Below are 22797 nucleotides of genomic sequence, written 5' to 3'. Positions count from 1 at the left end.
TCATATTACACTGACAGTAGTCATGCCAGCAGTCATGTGAATCCGATGTTTTTTCCGGCTGACAGTGCAGATGAGGACAGGCGTAGCCAGAGTCTTAAGTTGAATATTTTAATATTTCTCCTTGTTGTTGTACTTGTATTTGTACTTTTTTTAGTTATCCTGGTACTCATTAAGGTGTGAGAACTGTATGGTATCTTTTAGAAAAAATCTGTGATTATCGTATGTTTCTGCACTATATGTTTCTTTTCCAACAATAAGCTATTCTGAATAAGCTGCCCCAAACAGTTTTGATTCAAACAGGGGCATGAATGTCATTTAACCACCAATAAGTTGGTCTGAATAAGCTGCCCCAAACAACAAGCTAGATTATTCTGATAATCTGCAGATTATCAAATTATCAGAATAATCTGCTTATCAGCAGATTATAAATAATGGACGGCTCCATAATTTCATCGAATTTGACTTGGCATTGGATGTTGTGGACGATGTGGAGACGGAGCATTTTCCGAACCATTGGCATCGGTGGCGTTGCACAGTCTGTATCGCCGGCCGGAATTTCACTGCGGCAGCTATCGAGTTCCACGCGAAGGTTCGCGGCTTTATGGGGCAATGGCGATTTCGGCAGGCTAGGGCTTGGGAACTTGGAGTCTAAGTGGAAGCCTACTATGTGCCCCTTTTTCGAGGACGACCCTCCGATAGCCATTTCCTGTGGTGGTGCTCACACGCTCTTCTTGACTGGTGGTCCATTTTTCCCTTATATGTTTTCGTTGTTCAATTTTCTTCTAGATCGATTGACATAGGATTATCACGTCGATATTGCTAACTTCAATTTACCTTCGAAATGTTATATTCGTAATCGTTGGGAATTAGGGCCACAATTGTTTATTTTCTTTTAGTTTGCTTAGATTTTGTCAAACTAAGGTTGTTATTGAATGAGGTGCTGATTAGTGAAGAGATGCGCATTATTGATGCCACGCATAGGAGCTCTAGAAAGTAGCTGATATCAGAGAATTTTCTATTTATGAGCACCGTTTTTTCCTAATGGTAATCAGTTTTTCTATTTCATTTGTACAACTGCCATTCTGATATCTGAAAGACCTTTACTGGGCGGCGCATATTCTTTGGCCTATCTTAATGGGGAGCCTTAAGTTTCCATCAATCATGAACAAGTTTTAAATTATTCGAAGGATGAACCCGGATCCATGCAAAAAGAAAGAGGGAAAAAAAAAACTCGCATCTCATCAGAATGAATATTTTCCTATTCCAAGTTATATCTGTTTTACTTCATCGCACTTTTTGAGCCTTTGGTAATGGATTTAAGAAATCCTGTAAATATGGGTTTTTTAAATTCTGCCTACAACAAGATTTAGTAACTTCCGGATTTAAGGCAAAATTGGGAAAAAATGAGAAAAAAATGAATTTAATAATGACTTCTTTGGGATTAATTTTGTTTTTTGTTATTTCTTTCTTTTATATTTAAAAACATGTTTGTTTAGTGAGTTTTTTTTACATATTTTTATTTCTATCTCTATAAAGAAGTTAAACTATTTTTGAAAGCATTCAAAATATGTTTTAAATGTTTTTAAAACAAATATTTTCTTAATTGTACATGCCAAACATGTCTTGTATCAAATCAAAAAATATATAAAAAAAATAAAATAAAAGTGATCCCAAACGGTCCCTAAATCCAGGATTTAAAGGTTGTCTTTTTTTTTTTTTTTATGCCGGGAAAGATTTAAGTTCAATCTTACTTCATCCATTACTAGACAACCCCTTAATGCGACAATTGGTTGTATCAAGCGCATTCAAAACAATTGTAATTTCTTGTTCGTGATTTACATCCAGAATCATTCTTTCATTTTATGCCCATTTTTGAAATGTTTACTCTCCTATATCCCTATCTAACTAGCATTTTGTACTCGTGTGTCAGTTTGTATGTAGTGCTATGTTGCTGTTGTATGCTGCTTAAGATTTGATCACATTGCCATTTCTAAGTTAGCATTGTTAGTTAAATCAATTTATGCATCATGAGCGCTGAAGCAGTTATGTAATTGAAGACAATCTTTTCGCTTAGAAAATAAAAGATGCTCATATCTTACATTTCAAGAATCCCTTAAAAGTTTCTTCACGAAGAGCTGATCCTGAAATTTTTCTGAAAGGGGCACAAATTTTAGGTTTTAAAAATGATCTTTACATTTCTCATACGAGACAGGGACATGTATTGACGGTTTTAATACATATTTTTGTTAGAGTTTTAATATAAAAATATAAAATATATGTTGATATATTTATTTTTAAAATAGGCTATTTTCATCGACATATTTTTTCTTAGAAACATAGAATTCATTGAAATGTAGTTTAAAAAAGGGGAAATATTATCAAAATGTTTAAATAATTGTAAGATTTTCTTATTTTTATTGATACTTTAAATGAAAAAAAATTATAAGAAATAATTATATTTTGTATAAAAAAATGTTGTCATTGTTAATATTAAAGTTAATAAATCTGTCATTATTATTTTTTATTATTTTATTTTAACAAATACATATTTATTATTTTCAGATAATGGAACTCTATATGTTATTAAAGAACAATTGAGATTATTTTTTAAAAATTTCCGGATCTTATTTTAATTAACAAGAACATCCAGTAAATTTTTATTATTTTATATGTTGTTTTAATGATATTAATATTTGATATCAATATTAATAGTACTACCGACTATGATTACTGTAAAAATGCTTAATTTTAAAAAATATGACCAATTCACCCTTAATAATTAATGAGTAATAAAAAAGAAAAATGGAAAAATAATCAATCAAAAAGGTTCTTTTGACCAAAAACAATGTTCAGTACTTATGATTGAAAGTAAGCATCTCATATTACATGAAATTGTGACCATAATTGGGTGAAATAATTCATTGTTTATCGCCATGATTAGACCATCCAAATTATTTGAGATCATTTATATGAATATTGAATACTATTTCTCTATTCCTGTGATGGCTACTAGGTCTTATCTCTAATTCATTACTTTTTTTTTTGATACTTTATAACCACACCACCTTTGATCGGCTATTTTCTTTCCATATCTTTCTCATTAATGCGTGCATCTCTTTTATTGTTCATCTTTCAAGATATCCCCTATAACTTGTATTTTTCATCACTATCTCTAATAGGTATTGCTATCATTGTCTCTTAAGCATAATCAATTCTCACAATATCCTTCTAAGTTTTGTCATGCATTCATCTTGAGATCCTCATTTATGTCATGCCTAATTAATTTCCTAAAATTTATCTGTAAATCTCTGATAAAATTGCTATTTATTGTAACTGTCATAGTTCAAGAAGGGGAGGGAAACCACTTATTTTTACCAGATAACTATCGTTGTCAGCTGGTCAAACGTTTCGGTGATTTTGTGGCTGCAAGAGCTTGTGCGTTTCATGCAATTTGGGGCTATGGTTATTTCTAACACATTTTAAAAACTTGGGTTAACGGCAACTACGACACTTGATAAAATTAATTTTAAAAGATGATTCATAATGCCGATTACAAATTGTCGGGAAATGGCTCATGATAATGACAAAGGTCATATTAAGGCTCGGGCTGGACATTTTTTCTTGCTCGTGTTTCTGTTGCTATTAGTGCTAATATTGGTTTGAATGATCGTTTTTCTAAATTTTTGATGAAGCACGCTGTTGGCATTTATTATGACATTTATTTTCTTCAATTGACAGAAAGTGGTCGAGTTTATGCTACTGGTTTGAACAACTTTGGACAATTAGGAACAACAACTGCAAAGACGCATGTCCCAGTAGGTTTTTGTTTAATATTTCATGGCTTTCTGAGCTTTTTTTACCATCTAGATGCATTTTTAATTTAAATTTTGACGTTTTTTTGGTTGCTTGCTGCATCTTTATTTTATTATTTGCTTAATCTTGGTATGTTACTGCAGTTCTGCTTATTTAATTGCAAGATCTGATTTCAAATTCACTAGAGAAATTGATTTTTATGGGACCATTACTGTTTCTGTTGGGATTTTGGTTATTGTCTTTATTTACCTTTGAATTTATTCGTATGGGATGTGAACGTTGTGCTAAGCATTCTTGGAGTCTTGTAAGTTGCTCATCCTTTTTAACAATATTGCAATTACTTGACATTTTTTTCCTTTTTATTTATTTGTGGTTCACATTTTGTAGAGCTGATTAACATTTGCCTCAATTCTCTAACCATTTTTGGCACTTCACAACTAACCAGAATGATAGATTGATTTCAATGTCTTAAATCTCCGAAACTTTAATCATGGCTTGCATCATTATGATAGTTATTGAGGCAATTCTACTTTTCTACGGTGAAATCATGCTTTGTTTCATGACATTTGCTAGAACACGCATCTGTTGTCTACAGCCAGTTTAGTCTTTTGTTCTTTATGATTGTTTGGTATAAATAGAGCTTAATAGGTTAGGGTTGGTGCATGATGAGATCATTGTCATTAGTATTAGGGTTAGGATTTTGGGAGAGATTGTCTACCTCTCGAATTGTAGGTGCTAGTGTTAGGGTTTGAGAGATATTGCCTATCTCTCGAATTGTAGGTGCGTATCTTTTATGCATTTAAGATGTGTTGTTTTGCGTTAGTGAAGGAAAGAATTTTATTTGCCCGCATATTTCTGTGAAATTTGTCTCTGTTCCTATCAGCCTTCTAGCTTTATTGACATAAAGAAAATACCAAAATATTGAAGGGAAGCATTTTCAGTTCCGACCATCTTCACTGCCTCGTAACACTTCCATGCAGACAATTTAAAATACAGCAATTATAATTTAATGAATATTAGTGGCACCATGCTTGTGGGAAACTTTCTTGCATGTTTAATGGAATTACCCTCTAATGACATCTTTTGTTAAAATTTTTAATTAATCATGATTTTGAATGTCTTTTGTTTTCCCAAATGGGCATTGGAGGTTTATTTGCTTCCATATTATTAGGCAACACATTTTTATATCTATTATGGCCTTCAAATTTTTTACTAAAGAAGAAGTCATAGAAGATTGATCTGTTGCTAATTTGGACACAACTAGGTTTGTAAAGCAAAAATAAAGTCTAAATTGAAATATGAAAAAATAATTTTTTTCATGCATACCAATCAATCTAAAATGCCAATAAGATATTTATCCTGTAATAGTCCATTCATATTGAGATAAAGTATGCTATCAAGATTGATTAATTGCATGGAGGCGACATAAAATTGAGTTACAAAATTTATGATTAACTTGATTATTTGATAAGAAGTGAGTTGAACCAAGTTTCATTATGAAAGTGTTCAATCTGAGTACTTAACATGTGTTGAAAAGTGAATACTAACTATTGGGTGCTTTGAATCCCAAAAACTTCAAACAAGGTTTCGAAGCTAGCTCTTTCGATCGATAAGAATTGAATGAACTCTCTAGTCATGTAGTCATTACAAAAATTCTCTCAGACATGGATGAGAATTGTATTTTGTCTCAAAACCTATCAATAAAAAAAATAAATAAATAAACTTTGATTTTTATATTAAATTCCACATACTTCAAGCATAAATATTTGCCCCCACAAAATAAAATAAACTTTTGAAATACCTTGGGGTTTTTAATTTGCATTAGATGGTATGACTTAAAGAAAAAAAAAAAGAGAAAATAATACTGAAAGGCATTTAAGCAGCAAAGATACATCACATACATTAGATTATTTTCACACATCTTTCTCTATTTATCACAAATTTTGAATGAATTAGTCGTTAAAAGGCGAAGATATATCTTTTTCTATAGGTTTTAGCTAGTTTGAATTTTAGCCATTAAAAATTTGTAATAGATGGTAAAATAGGTATGAGTTTAATTGTCTTTGTCAACGCCCCCTATATTGCCTAGAATAACAAAAATATTAAAAATAAAGTTAAATTAGTACCTGTGCTTTTCTCAGCTTTCGTTATCTAGTTAAAGGTTGAGCAAATAAATTTAAGTTAAGACATAAATATCTATAAATATAAATTTAAAGTAAATATAATATAGCTAATAATTTATCGTTTGAATAAAAAAGTGTTGTCATGAATTTATGGGTATGCGTTTAACTTACATGAATAAAATTTTAATTTAAATTCAAATGCAAGCACAATAATGTATATGATATGATAGTATATAAAAAACATATAATGTGATTGTCATGTTTTTAATAAAATTGTTATACTTTTTAAATTATAGATAATTTTTTTTTTTAAAATGATGTGATAGTTTAATATGTAATAAAATTGTTATAATTTTCAAGTTAAATATTGTTTCATGCTGTATTTGACTTTAAAAGTAATGGTATATATAAAATAATATTGAATATTTAATAAAATACTCATATTTTTTAAATAAAATATGTTGCACTTAGGCTTATGATGTGGCGGTCATTGAATCCTGCATGTTGATGGTTGAATGCTTATCATTTTCATCACTTGGGCTATTTGACCTTTATTTTCTCTCTCTTTCTATTTGTATATACACGCATGCCTGTGTTTATACTTTATGCTTATAATTTATTGTCATGAAAATCATATCTTGTTTATAGTATATCTTTTGCTGAACTTGAAGAAATATTTTATTATAATTTTTAAAATGATATTTGCATATATTTTATTTATTTACATATTTTTATTTTTATATGTGGATGCATACCTTTTTTATATAATCGCGCATGGGTGTGCACACGTGTGCATACGCACATATATAATGTACTATAATAGATATTTATCCTCGTGCACATATTGCAATATGTGCCACTCATGCAGATTAGTGGTTAAAACTTGTCGTCACATGCGTGCACACTCGTTCGCTTATATATTTTATCTGTTGTTTATTAAAGAAAAAATATTTATTATGGTTATAATATATGCTATGAATAACTTGATGATGAAAGATAATATTATAATATATAAACTTTTTACTTTTTTTTGTATAATCGTGCATACATATACACATCTATATAAGGTAGTATAAGACATATTTATGCTTGAGCACATATAGGATGTGCCACACATGGAATAGTAGGACTTGTCATCTCTAGTCATCTCTAAGGCTATAAAAACATATCTTAGTTTAGTGTGTGTACATGTCCAAGCTCTCTCCCGCATATATGTATGTTTTCTAGTTCGTACTTTAAACTTATTTATGGTTTATTCTAATAAAATAAAAATGTATGCTTTGCTTATGACAACATGGTGGTGAAATATATTAATATAGTGTATAATTTTTATGATATTACATGCATTTTATCTTCATATTTAAATTCTGCATGTATGCATGTGTAATTGTTTTTTGTTTACTCACTTATGCATATATATAGCATAGATGTTTGTTAGCTGTGGAAAGAAAATTTTGTAAAACTAAAAGCACGTTAATTTATGTGTTTGTGCGCTTCACACATGTATGTATATTGTTGTATAATAGAAATTTATGCATGTCGTATATAGTTAGATAATTTTATTTGGGTTATGAAATATAATGTAAAATAATAAATGTTTTATATGAAAGTAATTCAAATGGAAGGACGGATTTGCCACTATCTATTAGATGACCTTGTAGTTTTCATTGAAATGGTTACTTCAAATCCTACTTCTAGAAGAGAAAAGTGGTTGATACAAGAGTTAACCTAAACCACAATAGGGAAAACAAATAGACGATTACAACCAACATAGTTGAAAGGGAAAATACAATAGCAAGACACCCGAAAATCTGAAATAACAACACACATGACACAAACACTCAAACTAGGGTTGGATTTGGGGGTGGTGGTAGTGGTCATCAAAGGCTTGGATGGTGGCGGAGTGGCAAACGAGGCAGCTGGCAAGTAGAAAACCGCATGACACTGGTTTTCAATGGTCCGGGCTGCAAGCAAGCTATAGGGATTGATGCAGGAAGGTTGCACAACACGACGACAACAAAAATGAGGTCGGTCCAGAGCAACAACTTCAAGAGTGCGGCCTGTTTGGGGTGCCACAACAAGGTGTAATGGGAGAATCGAGGGTTCTGGATGACGACATCAGGTTGGAAGGGGGAGGGCGCCTTTTTTGGAGGCGGTGGCAAGGTGAGAGGATGGATGGCTGCTGGGAGGCGGGGAACTTCAGGGAAGACAACTACAAAAAGTTGTCCGGGTAGCTGCAGCTTGGAAAGATGATGGCGACAACGAAGGTAGGGTTGCGTAGAAGTTGGTGTGGAGACCAAGATACAACCAAAGCACCAATTAGACCTGAGAATACAACCCTTGCAGGGAGGAAGAGTCGTCGACGACTTTCGTGATACAAAACACATAAAATTGGCTTCTAAACCTTAATACAACACACATATATAAGATGACTTAAAAGGAGTCAAGGATGATAGGAAATAAAGAAAAAAAAAATTGGATTGATTGGCCAATCTCCCTATCTCCCGCATTCGCAGTAGTCGCGCGGCTCACTCCTGCGTCAGTGCCACTTTCTACCATTTGCTTCCAACCATAAATGCTCCTTGTCAAAGGGAAAAAAGGAAAATTATCTTGTGGTCCCATATTTGGCTTCAAATATTCTCTAGGTTTTATGATTGACTTAAAATTATTGCAAATTGACAATAAATCCTACGTTTATAAATTTGGCTATTGTTAATTTGAATGTTATTACTAAAATAATGAACCTGATTACTTTTATTCTGAATATTGTTACTAAATAATGGTTTTAGTTAATCCATTCTTAATTTTATCATGTTGAAACATGGATAAGAGAATTCACTTTCAACTTTTTTTAGCTGCGCAACCTTCAGCAGAGCAACGTTTGAACTGTTTCTATTTGTATTCTAACCAGCACTGCTTGTCTGTAAATTCTGACATCAGGATAAGAGAAAAAAAAAAAAAAAAAAAGATGGAAGTTGAAATGGCCTAACTTATATTAAATGTATTTGCGTTATCCATGTCTTTTTTGAATTTAGGTAATCTTATTCAACTTTAATGTCGCCCTAATGTACATTATCAGCTATTTGTCTCTGATGCTTTTTCCTCAACCATTTTTGCAGGAACCTTTCCATATTTCTGGGTTGGCTGATAAAGTTGTACAGATATCTGCTGGTTACCACCATTCTGCTGCTGTCACTGGTGAGGGCACAGACACAGGTGTAACTATTCTTGTTTCTAGCGCGAATCTATAATATTCCTTATTTTGGTTTAAACCTCAGTGTGTTAGCTTTTATAAAACTGAACATGGTTTTAAATTATTTTGAAGTCCAAAATATCTTGGCTAAACTTTGGAAGCTGATACCTTAGCGTTTATAAAGAACCTGAACTTCATTATTATTAGTGATTCCAGCTTCCTTATGAAACATATGATTTCTCAATTATTTTCTCTGTTTCAATTTGCAATGAAATATGAAAGCTTTTCATGGACATTGTTTGGGTGGTCAGCATTTTTTGTGATACTAACCGATTCTCAATTTACCAAAAGTTATTGATTTTCTTTCCCTTTCATAGCTATTTTTAAGTTGTTTAAATTTCTTTTTCTTTTGTTCCTATTGAGGGTGCATAGGTTGGCTACATTTGGTTTAGGGTGACCTAGTATCTCATTTACATGTCATATTTATGTTCTGTTTTTTGTTTTTGTGGAAAATTGAGAAGTTTCGGCTCCTTCCCATGGTGCGCCGGATGGCCACTTAAAAAATAATGTAAGATTTGAATGGAGTCAAACTTGGCAACCTCTTGATTAGTTTTATTTCCTTCTCATTTTTTGTTTCTTTATTTTTTATTCCAGAATTTTTTCTTTTTCTAATTTAAATTAGATATATTTGGTAGGTTTGTAAATTAGGAGGGAATGATTTTTCTATATATATGTATCCTAAATGCAAATAATGAGATGAAGTATTTTTTTCTCTCCAAACTTACTTTTCACATGATATCAAAGATTCGGTTGGGCTGCGATGGGATTAGGACAATGTTCATCATTCGGCTTCGACTTTGTCTGGATCACTCGACGACGTCATCTACTCGTCAGGATCGCTCGTCTTAAATGTTCGACCACGTCGTCTACTTGTAGGGAGTACTCGTCCATGTTGTTTGCTCGTCTGGATCGCTCAGCTGCTTCAGATGCTCGTCTGGTTAGCCCGTTTTCTTTGTATGAAGCCACATTTGGCTTTGTCTGAATTATGCGACATCCCTCATTTGCCGACTCTCCTATCCCTCCTTGTCGGACTTCTTCTGTTGTCCCTGCGACAACCATATTATGTCGGCCTTTCTCGATTCTTGTTTTCCGCAGCCGCCAGTTTCCTTGCAGGCCCTTTCCTGTTCTTTGCCACCAGAACTCTCCTTATAGACAAAATCCTCCTGCTACAGGCCCTCCTCTACAGAAATCCCTTTAGCCGATCCGCAGACCCTTCTCCAGAGCCCCACCTTTTCTTCCTAGCACTGAAATTCTCCCTATAGGATCTCATCTATTCAATTTTTGCAGCCGGAAGCTTCCTAGCAACGGATCCTCCTCCTGCGGATTCTCCCCTCAGACACCTTTTTAGCCGAAATTCTCTTGTTTTGCAGCATCAACAACAACAAAGGCAAAAAGTAGCGTGGTTGCAAGCACACCAGTGGCAACAAGCAATATCAGTCGCCAAAATTTTTCTTTTTCTTCAACAACCGTTCCTCTACTTGCAGAAGTGACAATCAACTCTCTTTTTGCAATTAGCACCATTTCTAAATACACATAGAATGTATGACTAAGTATGGGATGACGATGTCAAGTTCTACTCTAGAGATTAATCCTGAATCATAAACCAAGAATTTTCTTCCGATGATTTTTGAATTTTCCAACTTTATCACAAATCCTAAACTCAATGACCATGACTTCCTTCAATTGTCCCAAGATATGTTTATGTACATTTGTGGTAAAGAGAAAGAGGAACATCTCACGAGAGAGGGCAAATTTCTTGAGATCTCTGACTCCAACTACCGCACATGGAAGCCAAGGCATAGCCATAATTCTTCCCATGACTTAAAGTTCAAGCATAATCACTCACATGTGACTATTGCAAGAAGATTGGATATCTCAAAGACAAATGTTGAAAACTTAATGGAAAGCCAACAAATTTGAAACATGAACACAGAAGGATAGATTAAGAGAAAAGGCTAATGCTGCTACCACATTTGAAAGATTGGCTCAATCATTCACCAAGGAACAACTTGAAGTACTGAAGAAATTTCTTGGAGGTAATTCATAATAATACACCAACCTTGTGACACACCAATGTAATATATCCGTCTCCTATATTTCCAGTAATGAGAGATTTAAATCTTGATTCATAGATTCAGGAGCCTCTGATCATACGACCAGTGATATCAATACTCTACAAGAGATTTCTACATCTAGATCAGTCAGACTTATAGATGGATCAAATTAAAAAAATATTGGGAAAGAAGATGTGGAGCTATTTCAAGATATTATTTTTTTCTCTGTTTTATATGTTCCACAGTTGGACTTCAATTTGATTTCAATCAATGAACATATTCATGATATGAAATGTATACAACAACAACAACAGCAAAGCCTTAATCCCACTACGTGGGGTCGGCTACATGAATCCTTTTTCTCCATTGCGTTCTATTTAGTGTCATATTTTCATTTAGTTCTAGATCATTTTTAATACAATAAGTCAAAGTCTTCCTAGGTCTACCTCTGCCTTTTTTAACACAAGTTGAATCTAAAACATCTACTCTCCTAACATCTACTCTCTACTCTCCTAATCGGATCACCAGATGGTCGACGTTTAATGTGACCAAACCATCTAAGAAAACTTTCTCTAATTTTGTCCGTCACAGGTGCCACACCAACCCTATCACGAATATATTCATTTTGCATTTTGTATCTAAGTGTAAAGCCACTCATCCACTTAATCATTTTCATTTCGACAACACTTAACTTATTATTATGCTTCTCTTTTAAAGGTTAACATTCAGCGCCATAGAGCATTGCAGGTCTCACCGCCGTCTTATAAAATTTTCCTTTCAGTCTAAGCGATACTTTTCTATTACACAAAAGGCCCGAAACATTTCTCCACTTCAACCAACCAACTTAAATTCTGCTATTAACATCCCCATCTATATCACCATCGCTTTGAACAACGGACCCAAGATATCTAAATCATTCACACATTTTAATAATTTGATCACCCAAAGTCACAGTTCTGTCACTAGAGCTATTACTACTAAAATTACATTCCATGTATTCAGTTTTAATTCTACTTAAACGAAGGCCTTTAGACTCCAATGTAGACCTCTATAATTCAAGTTTTTTCTGGGCTTTTTCTCTCGTTTTATCCACGATAAGGATATCATCAGCAAAAAGCATACACCAAGGTACATCCTCCTGTAGATGTCCAGTAAGACCATCCATAACTAAAGCAAAAAGATAAGGGCTTTAAGCTTTTTCTAAATAAATAAAAATCAAATGTAGATTCTCCTTATTATCTCTAAACTTCTCCATCAAACATCTCAATAAATGTATAGCTTCCATAGTAGACCTGCCCGACATAAATCCAAATTGATTATGAGAAATCTTTGTGATGCGTCTTAACCTATGTTCAATTACCCTCTCCACAACTTTAAAGTAGGACACATCAACTTAGTTCCTCTATAATTTGCACACTCTTGTGCATACCCTTTATTCTTAAAAATGGGGACCAAAATACTCTTCCTCCACTCCTCAAGCATCTTACATCTTTTTAGTTTGGCACTTCCTCCACTCCTCAGGCATCTTTTTAGTTTTTAAAATAATATTAAAGAGTTTAGTAAGCAAATATTTCCACACTTCAATTGACACTTCAATTGAGATATCATCAGGTCCTACAAACTTTCCACCCTTGGTTTTCTTTAAAGACTCATCAACTTCTTTTTAACTAATGCGATGGTAAAAATGAAATGTTTTATTATTATTCACATTATTAAGATCATTAAGGTCGATCGTATTTTCAGAAACTTCATTAAAAAGTTTATCAAAGTAACTCACCTACCTATGTTGAATATCTTTGTCTAAGAAAAGTACTTTTTGATTTTCATCTTTAATACACTTTACTTGAGTTAAATATTTACTTTTTTTTTTCTCTTTGTTTGGCTAGTTTATACATATTTTTTTCACCATCTTTAGTATTAAATCTATTATAAAGATCATTAAAAGCAGAATTTTTAGCATCACAGATTATTCTTTTAGACTCGCTACGGGCCGTTTGATATTTTTCCTAGTTCTCTAAGCTTTTATATTTAAACCAATTTTTATAACATAACTTCTTATATTTTTTCTTTTCTTGCACATATATTTTATCTTTTTTTGCACATTATTATTCCAACACCAACTATTTTTATTTATAAAATTTTTTTTTTTGATTCTCCAAGCATATCTTTTGCTACTTGTTTAATGGTGTTTATTACTTTGTCCCACATAACATTTGCTTCTTCATGAATATCCTAAATTTTGAAATCTTGAATTTTACTCATAAAAATAATTTTATTTGTGTCTTTTAAGTTTCTCCATCTAATTCTACGACAATGAGTTATAATATTCTTTATTTTACAACTCTTAATCTTAAAATCTAGAACTAATAAATGATGTTGGGTGCTTAAATTTTCACTTGGAATGACCTTACAATCTTTACAATCGTGACGATCTCTTCTTCTCATAAGAAAATGATCAAGTTGTGTTTTATTAGACCCACTCTTATAAGTAATAAGATGCTCATTTCTTTTCTTGAATAAAATATTAGTAATAACAAAATCATACGCTAAAGCAAAATCTAAAATAATTGTACATTCTTCATTAGTTACTCCAAAACCGTAGCCACCATGAGTATTTCTGAAGTCTTCTACCACTCAACCGACTTGTCCATTTAAATCTCCTTTAATAAAAATTCTTTCTTCAAGAGTTATTTTTTGTATTAAGTCTTCTAAGTCATTCGAAAATTTATCTTTAGACCCTGTATCCATACCTATTTGAGGAGCATAAGCACTTATAATTTTAAAAATCTTAGTATCAATGATGATCTTAAGGGCTATAATTCTATCTATAATTCTATCTCTATTAATTTTTACAACATTATCTTTCAAACTCTTATCTATAATTACACCAACACCATTTCTAGTGCGACTCTTACCAGAATACCAATGTAAATGTATAATTAAATTATTTGCAAATTCTTGTGAATTTTTGGTGGAGCCTAGGAATGTAATGGACAATGCTAAAATACATCAAAACTTATAACTACTCAAGAAAAGTCTATCTTTAAACATATAAATGGTCCCACCTCCATATTTACATTGCATTTCTAAGTCTGTTTAGTTTATGTCTGTTGAAAAGTAAGTCAGGTTATGATATTGTTGTCTTGGTCATTTTAATTTCAAGTATGTTGTTAAGTTCTATGCTCATTTATTTATCAATAAACAATTTAGTTTTTATCAATGTGAGATTTGTCAAATTGTTAGACATGCTAGGAATAAATATCTCATGATTCGTTACAAACCTTCACACCCTTTTTTTTTCATTAACCACAGTGATATTTGGAGACCTTTGAAAACTCCAAGTAGAGCTTGATTGTTTGTCTCATTTATCAACGATCACACTAGCACTATTTGAGTATTTCTAATAAAGGAGAAATCTCAAAGATTAATATTCCATTACATGATTCAATCTCAATTCCAGACCATTTCAATTCCATCGTTTAGTTCTATATTCAAAAAATCGAATTATCTATGTGAGTTCATTTATTGATAACCCACAACAAAATTGTATACCTGAGAAAAAGAATATTCATCTCTTTGTGTTATCCCGCTCAATTATGATGTCCCATCAAGTTGCAAAATAATTTTGGGGGAATCAGTTCTTACCACAATATATCAATCGAATGCCTAGCCGAGTACTTAATTTCAAAACACCACTTCATATTTTGATGGTTACCTTTTCTTAGATCAGAGCTTACTTTTCCACTATACCACTTAAAATCTTCGAGTGTTTTTTTTATTCACATCTATTTCCTAAATCACACAAAATTTGATCCCAAATTTACCAAATATATTTTTCTTGGGCATGCCTCTAACAAAAAAGGCTACAAGTGCTACTCTCTTTTTACCAAAAAATACAACTTCATGGATTTCACATTTTTTGAAAATCAACTGTACGATCCCAAACCTAATGCTTAGAGGGAGAGTTCAACAATTTTGGGATGCACTTGAGGACATCTGCACGAATTTACAACTTATTTCTTTTGCATCTAACTCTCATACTCCTCTTCCACCTAACCCTCCTATCCTTGCGAGAATGTCCAACCCAACTTGAAGTCCATGACAAAGAACTTCGTGTGTACACAAAGAAGAAGAACTTTGAGCAGGTGGAAGACAACTTGCAAAGATAAAACTGCTTCAATCAAAACCAGAGTTCACATTTACTTGAAATTTTGTGCGAGGAGAAGTCTTGTACTCATGAGTTTTCCCATTTTCCTATGGTGTTGATGACAAGAAAAACTGTATTTGATACCCAATTAGGAGTATGCAGCTTATGAGAAGCTATTCTCAACCTATAGAACATTTGTATCTAACCTTGATATTATGTAGATTCTTAAATTCATTCATGAAGCCCTTTAAAATTCAAATGGAGGAAAATAATTGAAGATGAGATTTGAACACTAAAGCATAATGATATACACAAATTCTTACTGCTTCCTTAGAATAAAAAACCAGTTGGATGCAAATGGGTGTCAACATCAAATACAAAGTAGATGGTGGTATTTTGACATTTAAAGCCAGACTTGTTGCAAATGTTTCACTCAAGCCTATGACCTTGGCTATCAGAAGATTTTCACACAATTTACCAAACTGAACACTATTAGTTATCCTTTCAGTAGTAGTTAACAAGAAGTGGAGACTTTGGGTCTTTTTGGGGCAACTGCAATTTATTAAAAAACTATTGTGTAGCAGTTGTGCCGAAATTGCTACGGAGAAGCTGACCGTCTGTTTGTTTTTTACAATTTTGCAGCTGCTGCGTTGCAACAGTTTATGAACAAATGACCTTTATGCCCTTGTAACTGTAGTATAGTGTTGTTTATAACAAAACCAATCCTGGTAGCACATTTCATACTTGAAAACAAATATCCAATTTGAATGTTACAAAATAAAAGCCGACACCTCACAAAATAGTGATTAACACAATTATTAAAATTAAAAATAGGATTATTAAAATAATAATTAATAATATCATAATATTATTTTTAAAATACAGTTGATTAATGTCACGAGATAATCACTCCAACGAAACTCTCCACGTCCACGCTTGATTACTATCAGCGGTGGAATACTCGAACCGTTCTGCCCACCTAAAAAAGATACAGTTCTCTGTTCTATTTCCTATACACCTATAAAATTATCTTCCATAGCTATGCGACTGTCGCGAATCAAGCTGAGAATATTATAATCCATAATATCAGTACAATACTCTGGAGGTACCAGAAATTCTCAAGCTCATCTTTTCTGAAGGTTCAAAACCACAAAGCACAAACCTTTAAAGGTAATATCAGTAATGAAGAATAGTAGAAATATTTAGTTCAAATTTTATGAAACTGTGAGGTATCAGGGAACAAAGTATAAACCTACAAATTTGTCACTACAAGAAAACAATTGACCTTAAAAAAAGATCATTGATTGTCTTTAAACCACATAATATCGAGCTCGTATGTGTCATATATATATATTACCAAAAAGACATTCCAAAAAAACCTCAAAAGTCATAGGGTTGTAAAATGAGAGGAGCTTGGCTGTCTTCATTGGGATTCATTCGTGTCAAGAATCAATAACAACATATAAGCCATCCAGAAGAACACATAACATCGGATATCTCATCATAGACCTCCAAAATAAAAATTAAAACATGCAATAAAAACTTACCTTACATTTTATACCTATAGTTGCCTCATAGGCCATCCAAATGAGAAAAAAATACATGCAAAAATATTGAAATAAAATTTCGCTACATTGAGACTCAAAAATGTACATTGTTGCATAAACTATTAATACAATAAACATTTTCACAACACATTGCAAATAAAGTAATAACAAAGAAACATACAATTGCTTCATTCAACCACCAAGAATGACATCTATAATTCGCTCTCTCAAGTCTATTAACTCCCATACACCTTTCTCATATTGGGTGCAAGTCTCAGGTAAATCACTTTGAGTCTATGATAAAGATGGTCTTAGACGATATTAATATGCTTCAGTAGGGACATGTGAATGATTTTTATTAGCCCTATTGAAGTCAATGTCACTGCATGAAGGATGCCGTCGAATGTCGTTATGAAGAGCCACTGTGGCGACCACAATCTACACTTGTTTACGAAAACGATTATCGACATATCATGAATAATGACTCATATGGAGGTGGGACCTATGGATTTCATATTTTTTAAAATACTACAGGTGACTGCCCATTTATTAAGAATGCAAGCAGGAAAAATGAGAAAACAACACTCTTTTTCTCCGAGTTAGAAATTTCAACCCTGACTGACAAATTCAAGTTTGCTCTTATTGAAAAATTTCAGTGGGGGCACCCACCTATGAAAGTTATTAGGAAAAGTTTTGATGATTTCAAATTAGCAGGAAAGTGGAAAGTGGGGCTCTTGGATGGGAGACATGTATTGATTTAATTAACCGTGGTTGAAAACTACACTCGGATTTTTTCTAAAAAATATCTCAGCATTGCTGGTAAATCAATGAAGCTACTCAAGTGGTCTCCTGATTTTGACCCTAATCATGAACCTCTTATTGTACCGGTATGGTTCAGTCTACCAGGTCTCAAGCTGCACTTTTTCATCATCAGGTTCTTTACTCTATTGGGGTCATACTTGGGGACCCTATGAAGCTAGATCTACAAACTTTCAACCTAACCAGACCTTCTGTGGCCAGAATACTTGTGAAAAGATATACCTGATGTTACTGAAGTCTGGTTGGACACAACTAATAATGGATATTGACAACAAATCGTCATGGAGAATAAACCGCCTTACAGTTCTCATTGTAAGATGTTTGGGCATACACTTGATAAATGTCATAAGTTTTATTCTAATTTGAAATCTAATGATGAAGTGAATAAGGATGGATCTAATCTCACTACTCTGGACATATCTGTTCCATCTGGAGAGAGCTATCACATGACAGGTTTTGGATATCGCTAAAGATCAGCCACCTACCATCCCTGCTGAAAAGAAAGGAATCGATCCTTTACCCAACATCGCAGTTCCTGATGAAGAATATCATACTACAGGTACAGATCCAAAAGTGCTTATACCACTTACTGTTATTGAAGAAGACTCACTTACATGCCAAGACACACGAGAGTGCTTCTTTGATTCAATCAAAGATCATCTGGTACAACAAGCGGTTACTTCTAATGTTCAACATCCTACACTTGTCCGACACATTTTAGACCAATCCACTGATCATGTGAGTCAATCTTTAGATGAAGAATGACAGGTCTCTTCCAGGAGGAAGAAGAAGACTGGAGGCCGAGTTGAGCTGGAAACTTATTGGATGATATTTTGGTCACTATTGGCAATGTCACTCATCTTACCAATTTATTATCTGGCTCCTTTCCTAGAACTAGAGGTAGAGACAAAGGAAAATTGGGTCACTCTCTAGCTACCTACTCTCTAGCTACCTGATGGGTCACTCTCTAGCTACCTGATACTACATTTTTTGGCATTTTTTGTTTTTTTTCTGTATTTTTTCCTTTTTTTGGAACCTTTTGTATGTGATGGTTATGTGGGGGAAGGGTGCCATGCTTGGGCCCTTCCACACAATCTTTATGTATCCTTATTTCTTTTTAATATATTAGCCTTTGGGATTTCTTATATATATATATATATATATATATAATTAAATCAAAACTACATTTTATATTTTTCAAAAGAGGAAGAAAGGGAATTTTAACGGCCGACAATAGTGTCTTTCGTAGTAGAAGAAAACTCGACGAAGTCTGAATGTGCTCGACTCGATCAAGTCCGTTGCTATAAGAAGGCAATGACGACGAGGAATCATCACAGGAAGAGGAGGATGATGTCGAGGAAGTTGGAACGAACCTGAGCCGAAAAAACGGAGAAATCCCAAGGCTATCATATTATGTCTCCAATACCATGTAGTTTTTTTGGAGGGGAAAAATTATTATTCCACTTCAATTTCATACAAAAATTATTAGAAGTTGAATACTGAAGGGTGGCTTTCATATTGGGAAAACAATAATATTAGCCATAACTCTCATAATAAAAGAAGGAAACAAGAATGCTGACATATCAATACTAGACGGTACTAAAAACAGTAAATACTAATAATTTGATATACTAAATATCCGGCAATCTCTCTCACACACCCCGACACTACTAAGGAGTGTTGTTCCTGGGTTATTGTTTTTTGTTCAAAATCATCTTTATGTGATCACATGATCATTCTTGAAGTTTTCTACCTGTCTGCTTGGTTGAGTTTTAATCTTGATTATGCTCGTCCTGAAATTAACTTTTTTGACCTTTCTGTTTCAGTTTCTTGCCTGTTCATTTATTCATTTATTCAGTTCTATTATTGCTGGAATTTATTGATTATTAATGGAAGAACCTTATAGGCTTTTTATTGTTGTTTTACATGCTTTTCAAGAGGATGGCAAACTCTTCGTCTGGGGAAAGAACTCCTGTGGACAGCTTGGCCTTGGAAAGAGTAATCTTCTTGCCTACCCTGAATATATTTCCGCTTGTTTTCTACTACTTTTTCATTTTCTCCATGTTAGAAAATTTTCTACTATTCATACACTTGACAGCGTTCACGAGCATCCTGTATAAAATTATCTATTGAGGATTCAATGATCAGATTCTTTTCCAGGCTGCTTCTCCCCCAAACCAACACCACCTTGCACCACTCAGAATTTAAGCTTCACTAAACAGGGATATAAAACATGATTAAATGCAAGTTTTAGCAGAGTAACTTCTTCTGGATGTAAAATTAAATAAATGTAATATTATGCTATGTGAGATTCTTATACATAGCATGTTTTTGTAACAAATAAATTTATTAATTCTTAATGCTTCTTCAGTTTTATTGGTTTGTGTCCTTTTGCCTTGACGTATGGTTATGGTAATGATGGATGGATGACATATTAGACAGCTTTACTTAAAGCAATGATACTTTGTTGATGCTACTTTTTTGTGAATAAAAGATTGTGACCAAAATTGAAGCTGAGTTCCTGTGGTGGCTAATGGAGAACATTGACAAACCCATTTGTTTGGAATGCAGTGCTAGGGCATATGATGTTCACTTCTGGCTCTTTACTGTTTTTTTTTATTTTTCAACCCTTCTTGTAGGCTATTGTTAATCTAAAGTGCTATATGTGGTAGTTTTAAGGCGCTTTGGACATTTTTGTGGGCTTCCTAATTTCTATGTATATATATATTATTTCAAGGATAGAAACTTAAACAAGGTACTTTTAAGAAGAATCACTGAAGGTGACAAATTTATTGAACAAGAACTTACAAAAATATACAATTGATATTTTCCAAGAAACATGCAATAGTATGAGGAATATGACCTCATGGTTGTGAGCTAGGGTGTAAACCACTTAGCTAAGACCTAGTTCATTTGTAAGCTTTTAGGTTTCTAGTTGTGCAGCTTTTTTGGACACTTTCATGAGGTACTCCAGATTTGCCAAACATTTAAAATTTGAATTTGTTTTTAAATTGACATATCAATTTACGCTTTTATATGTTATTGAGTAGAATGACGTGAGGCTTTTTGAACATTAGCTAGAAACGAACAACCATTTTGCCAAACCTACAAACACCAACATTTAGGGTATGCTTGATGACATGGGGCGCTAACAACGCCCCTGTGGCAGGGCGAACACGTGGGGCTGAAATCCCACGAACTATTACGATGCTTCGCGGGAAGCAAAGGTGGGAGGCAGATCGCGAACTCTCGCAATCCAAGGAAGCAAGGTGCTTTGATCCCGTGGGGCTAGAACCCCCGTGATGCTTCGCAAGAGCGGAAGCTGGGCGTGAGTTCACGCAATCCAAGGAAGCAAGGTGCTTTGATCCCGTGGGGTTAGAACCCCCGTGATGCTTCGCAAGAGCGGAAGCTGGGCGTGATTGTGAACTCTCTCGATCGAGGGAGATGTTCCGCAAGTTTGCCACACCTATCTTTTGTGGGAAGTATTTTTCTAGATTCTTCTTGCCTTCCCACCCCCTTCACCTTGTGTAGAAGTTTCCTTTGACCAGTAAAACTCTATAAATTGTTGTTCTCTGTGTGTAAGAGTCAGTCTTTGCTGAGTTTTTTTTTCAGATCTCATGTGTGGAGTTCTTTTCCCTTTTGCAGGGCTGTATCCAAGGAGTTGGTGGTGTTTCGGCTGTATCCTACTTTGAGGTGGTGCTGCATCCTCCATTTTATCTTCCTTAACCCGTCTCCTCCACTCCCCCTTAGCCGCCAACCACTCCAAGCCTTCCCTTACTGCCTTTAGCCCACTTTCCAGCCGTCCAACCTACTTTCCAAACCACTCTAGTCGCTGCTCTTGCTGTCCAGCACATTCCAGCCACCAATCCGCTTGCTACCGGTCACCCACGCCCTTTATACTTGCTTTCCTCGCAATTCTACACCTTTCTCTCGCTGGCATCAACACTCCCTTGCTGCCACCACCCTTGCGAACCATCCCAAACCACCGAGCCAACCTCCACCGCCCTTGGAATACACCTTAGAGGTGTTTTCTTGTGTCGTTTTATGTTTGGATGCTGTTATTTTCCTCGTGTTGTAACTATATGTCTATATTAATAAAACTTTGCTTTGTGTGTTTCCGCTATTTTCCCTACTAGTTCCGGTATCACTTGATCTGATGGAATTGAAGGGAATGTTATTGCATTTATCTAAACAATTTCATAGTTGGTGTTTGGTTCCGGTGTAATTAATAGGTAAATGCTTTTAGCTTTTAACCTAGGATATGTGAAGTTTTTATTGAACAATAGGAATATGATTAGTTGGTGATTTGATGTAGTTAACCTGTTCTCACCGCAGACTGAGGAAAACTCAAAATTTTTGTCAATCAAACAAGAAATATAAAATAATTCTCTCAATTTTCTTTCAACCAAGCAAACAAACAAAAGTTTCAATTCAGTTCCTTCACCATTTTCATTTCCTTCACATTTGCTCTTCAATTCCTTCAAATGATGTTAGAGCCTTGTTGACCTCATTTTTAGCGAGGTCTAGTCTTCCTCTTAGGGTTTAGGATCTAACCTTAGGGATCTCCTTTCGACCTCCTTAACCTTAGGGATCTCCTTTCGACTATCTTAGAACCTTAGAAATGGGACCCACCTTATTTTAAAAAAATTCAACCCGCTTTTGTACTCTTTTGTGGTTTCACGTGTGTGGTATCGACTTCTAACACTTAGAAGGATGAAACCAACATGAGGAACCCAAAAGGGATCCTTATAGGACGTTTTGAGCCTTAGGGTGACCTTCTGCACAATTCGCACTCCCGCACGCATAAACTTCGCAATTCGGAGAGTCGACGCGTCTGATCACCATGATTCGCATCGCTTGCACTGTTATTCGTCGAGGGCTCGAGTAAATCTTTTGAGACGATCGATCGCGGGTTGAAATTTTGTGAAATTTGAATTTCGACGCGTTTTTAACCCGATTGTCGACGTCGTCCGAGCGACCCCGGATGACAAAACGGACTGCACCGGCGCGTCCAGCACGTCGACTTTGCCTAGGGACGACA

The 22797-nt window shown here is 34.1% G+C and overlaps 1 protein-coding gene across 3 annotated transcripts in view; it reads left to right on the top strand.

Annotated features, from left to right (window-relative positions):
• The first annotated feature begins 449 nt into the window (after window positions 1–449).
• Window positions 450–22797, top strand: part of LOC110028942 (ultraviolet-B receptor UVR8) — a 70444-nt gene continuing 48096 nt past the window's right edge. For 2 of the 3 annotated variants that reach the window (XM_020731014.1, XM_020731017.1), the window contains exons 1-4: window positions 450–738; window positions 3739–3815; window positions 9056–9152; window positions 19695–19754. In XM_020731014.1, the coding sequence (XP_020586673.1) occupies window positions 474–738; window positions 3739–3815; window positions 9056–9152; window positions 19695–19754 (499 nt within the window). In that variant the 5' untranslated portion in view covers window positions 450–473. The remainder of the gene's footprint in view (window positions 739–3738; window positions 3816–9055; window positions 9153–19694; window positions 19755–22797) is intronic. The other variant, XM_020731016.1, reaches the window with a different exon arrangement.

Source organism: Phalaenopsis equestris, unplaced genomic scaffold (assembly GCF_001263595.1).
Source record: "Phalaenopsis equestris unplaced genomic scaffold, ASM126359v1 Scaffold000540, whole genome shotgun sequence".
NCBI lineage: Eukaryota > Viridiplantae > Streptophyta > Magnoliopsida > Asparagales > Orchidaceae > Phalaenopsis > Phalaenopsis equestris.
This window is presented reverse-complemented; position numbering and strand designations above follow the sequence as displayed.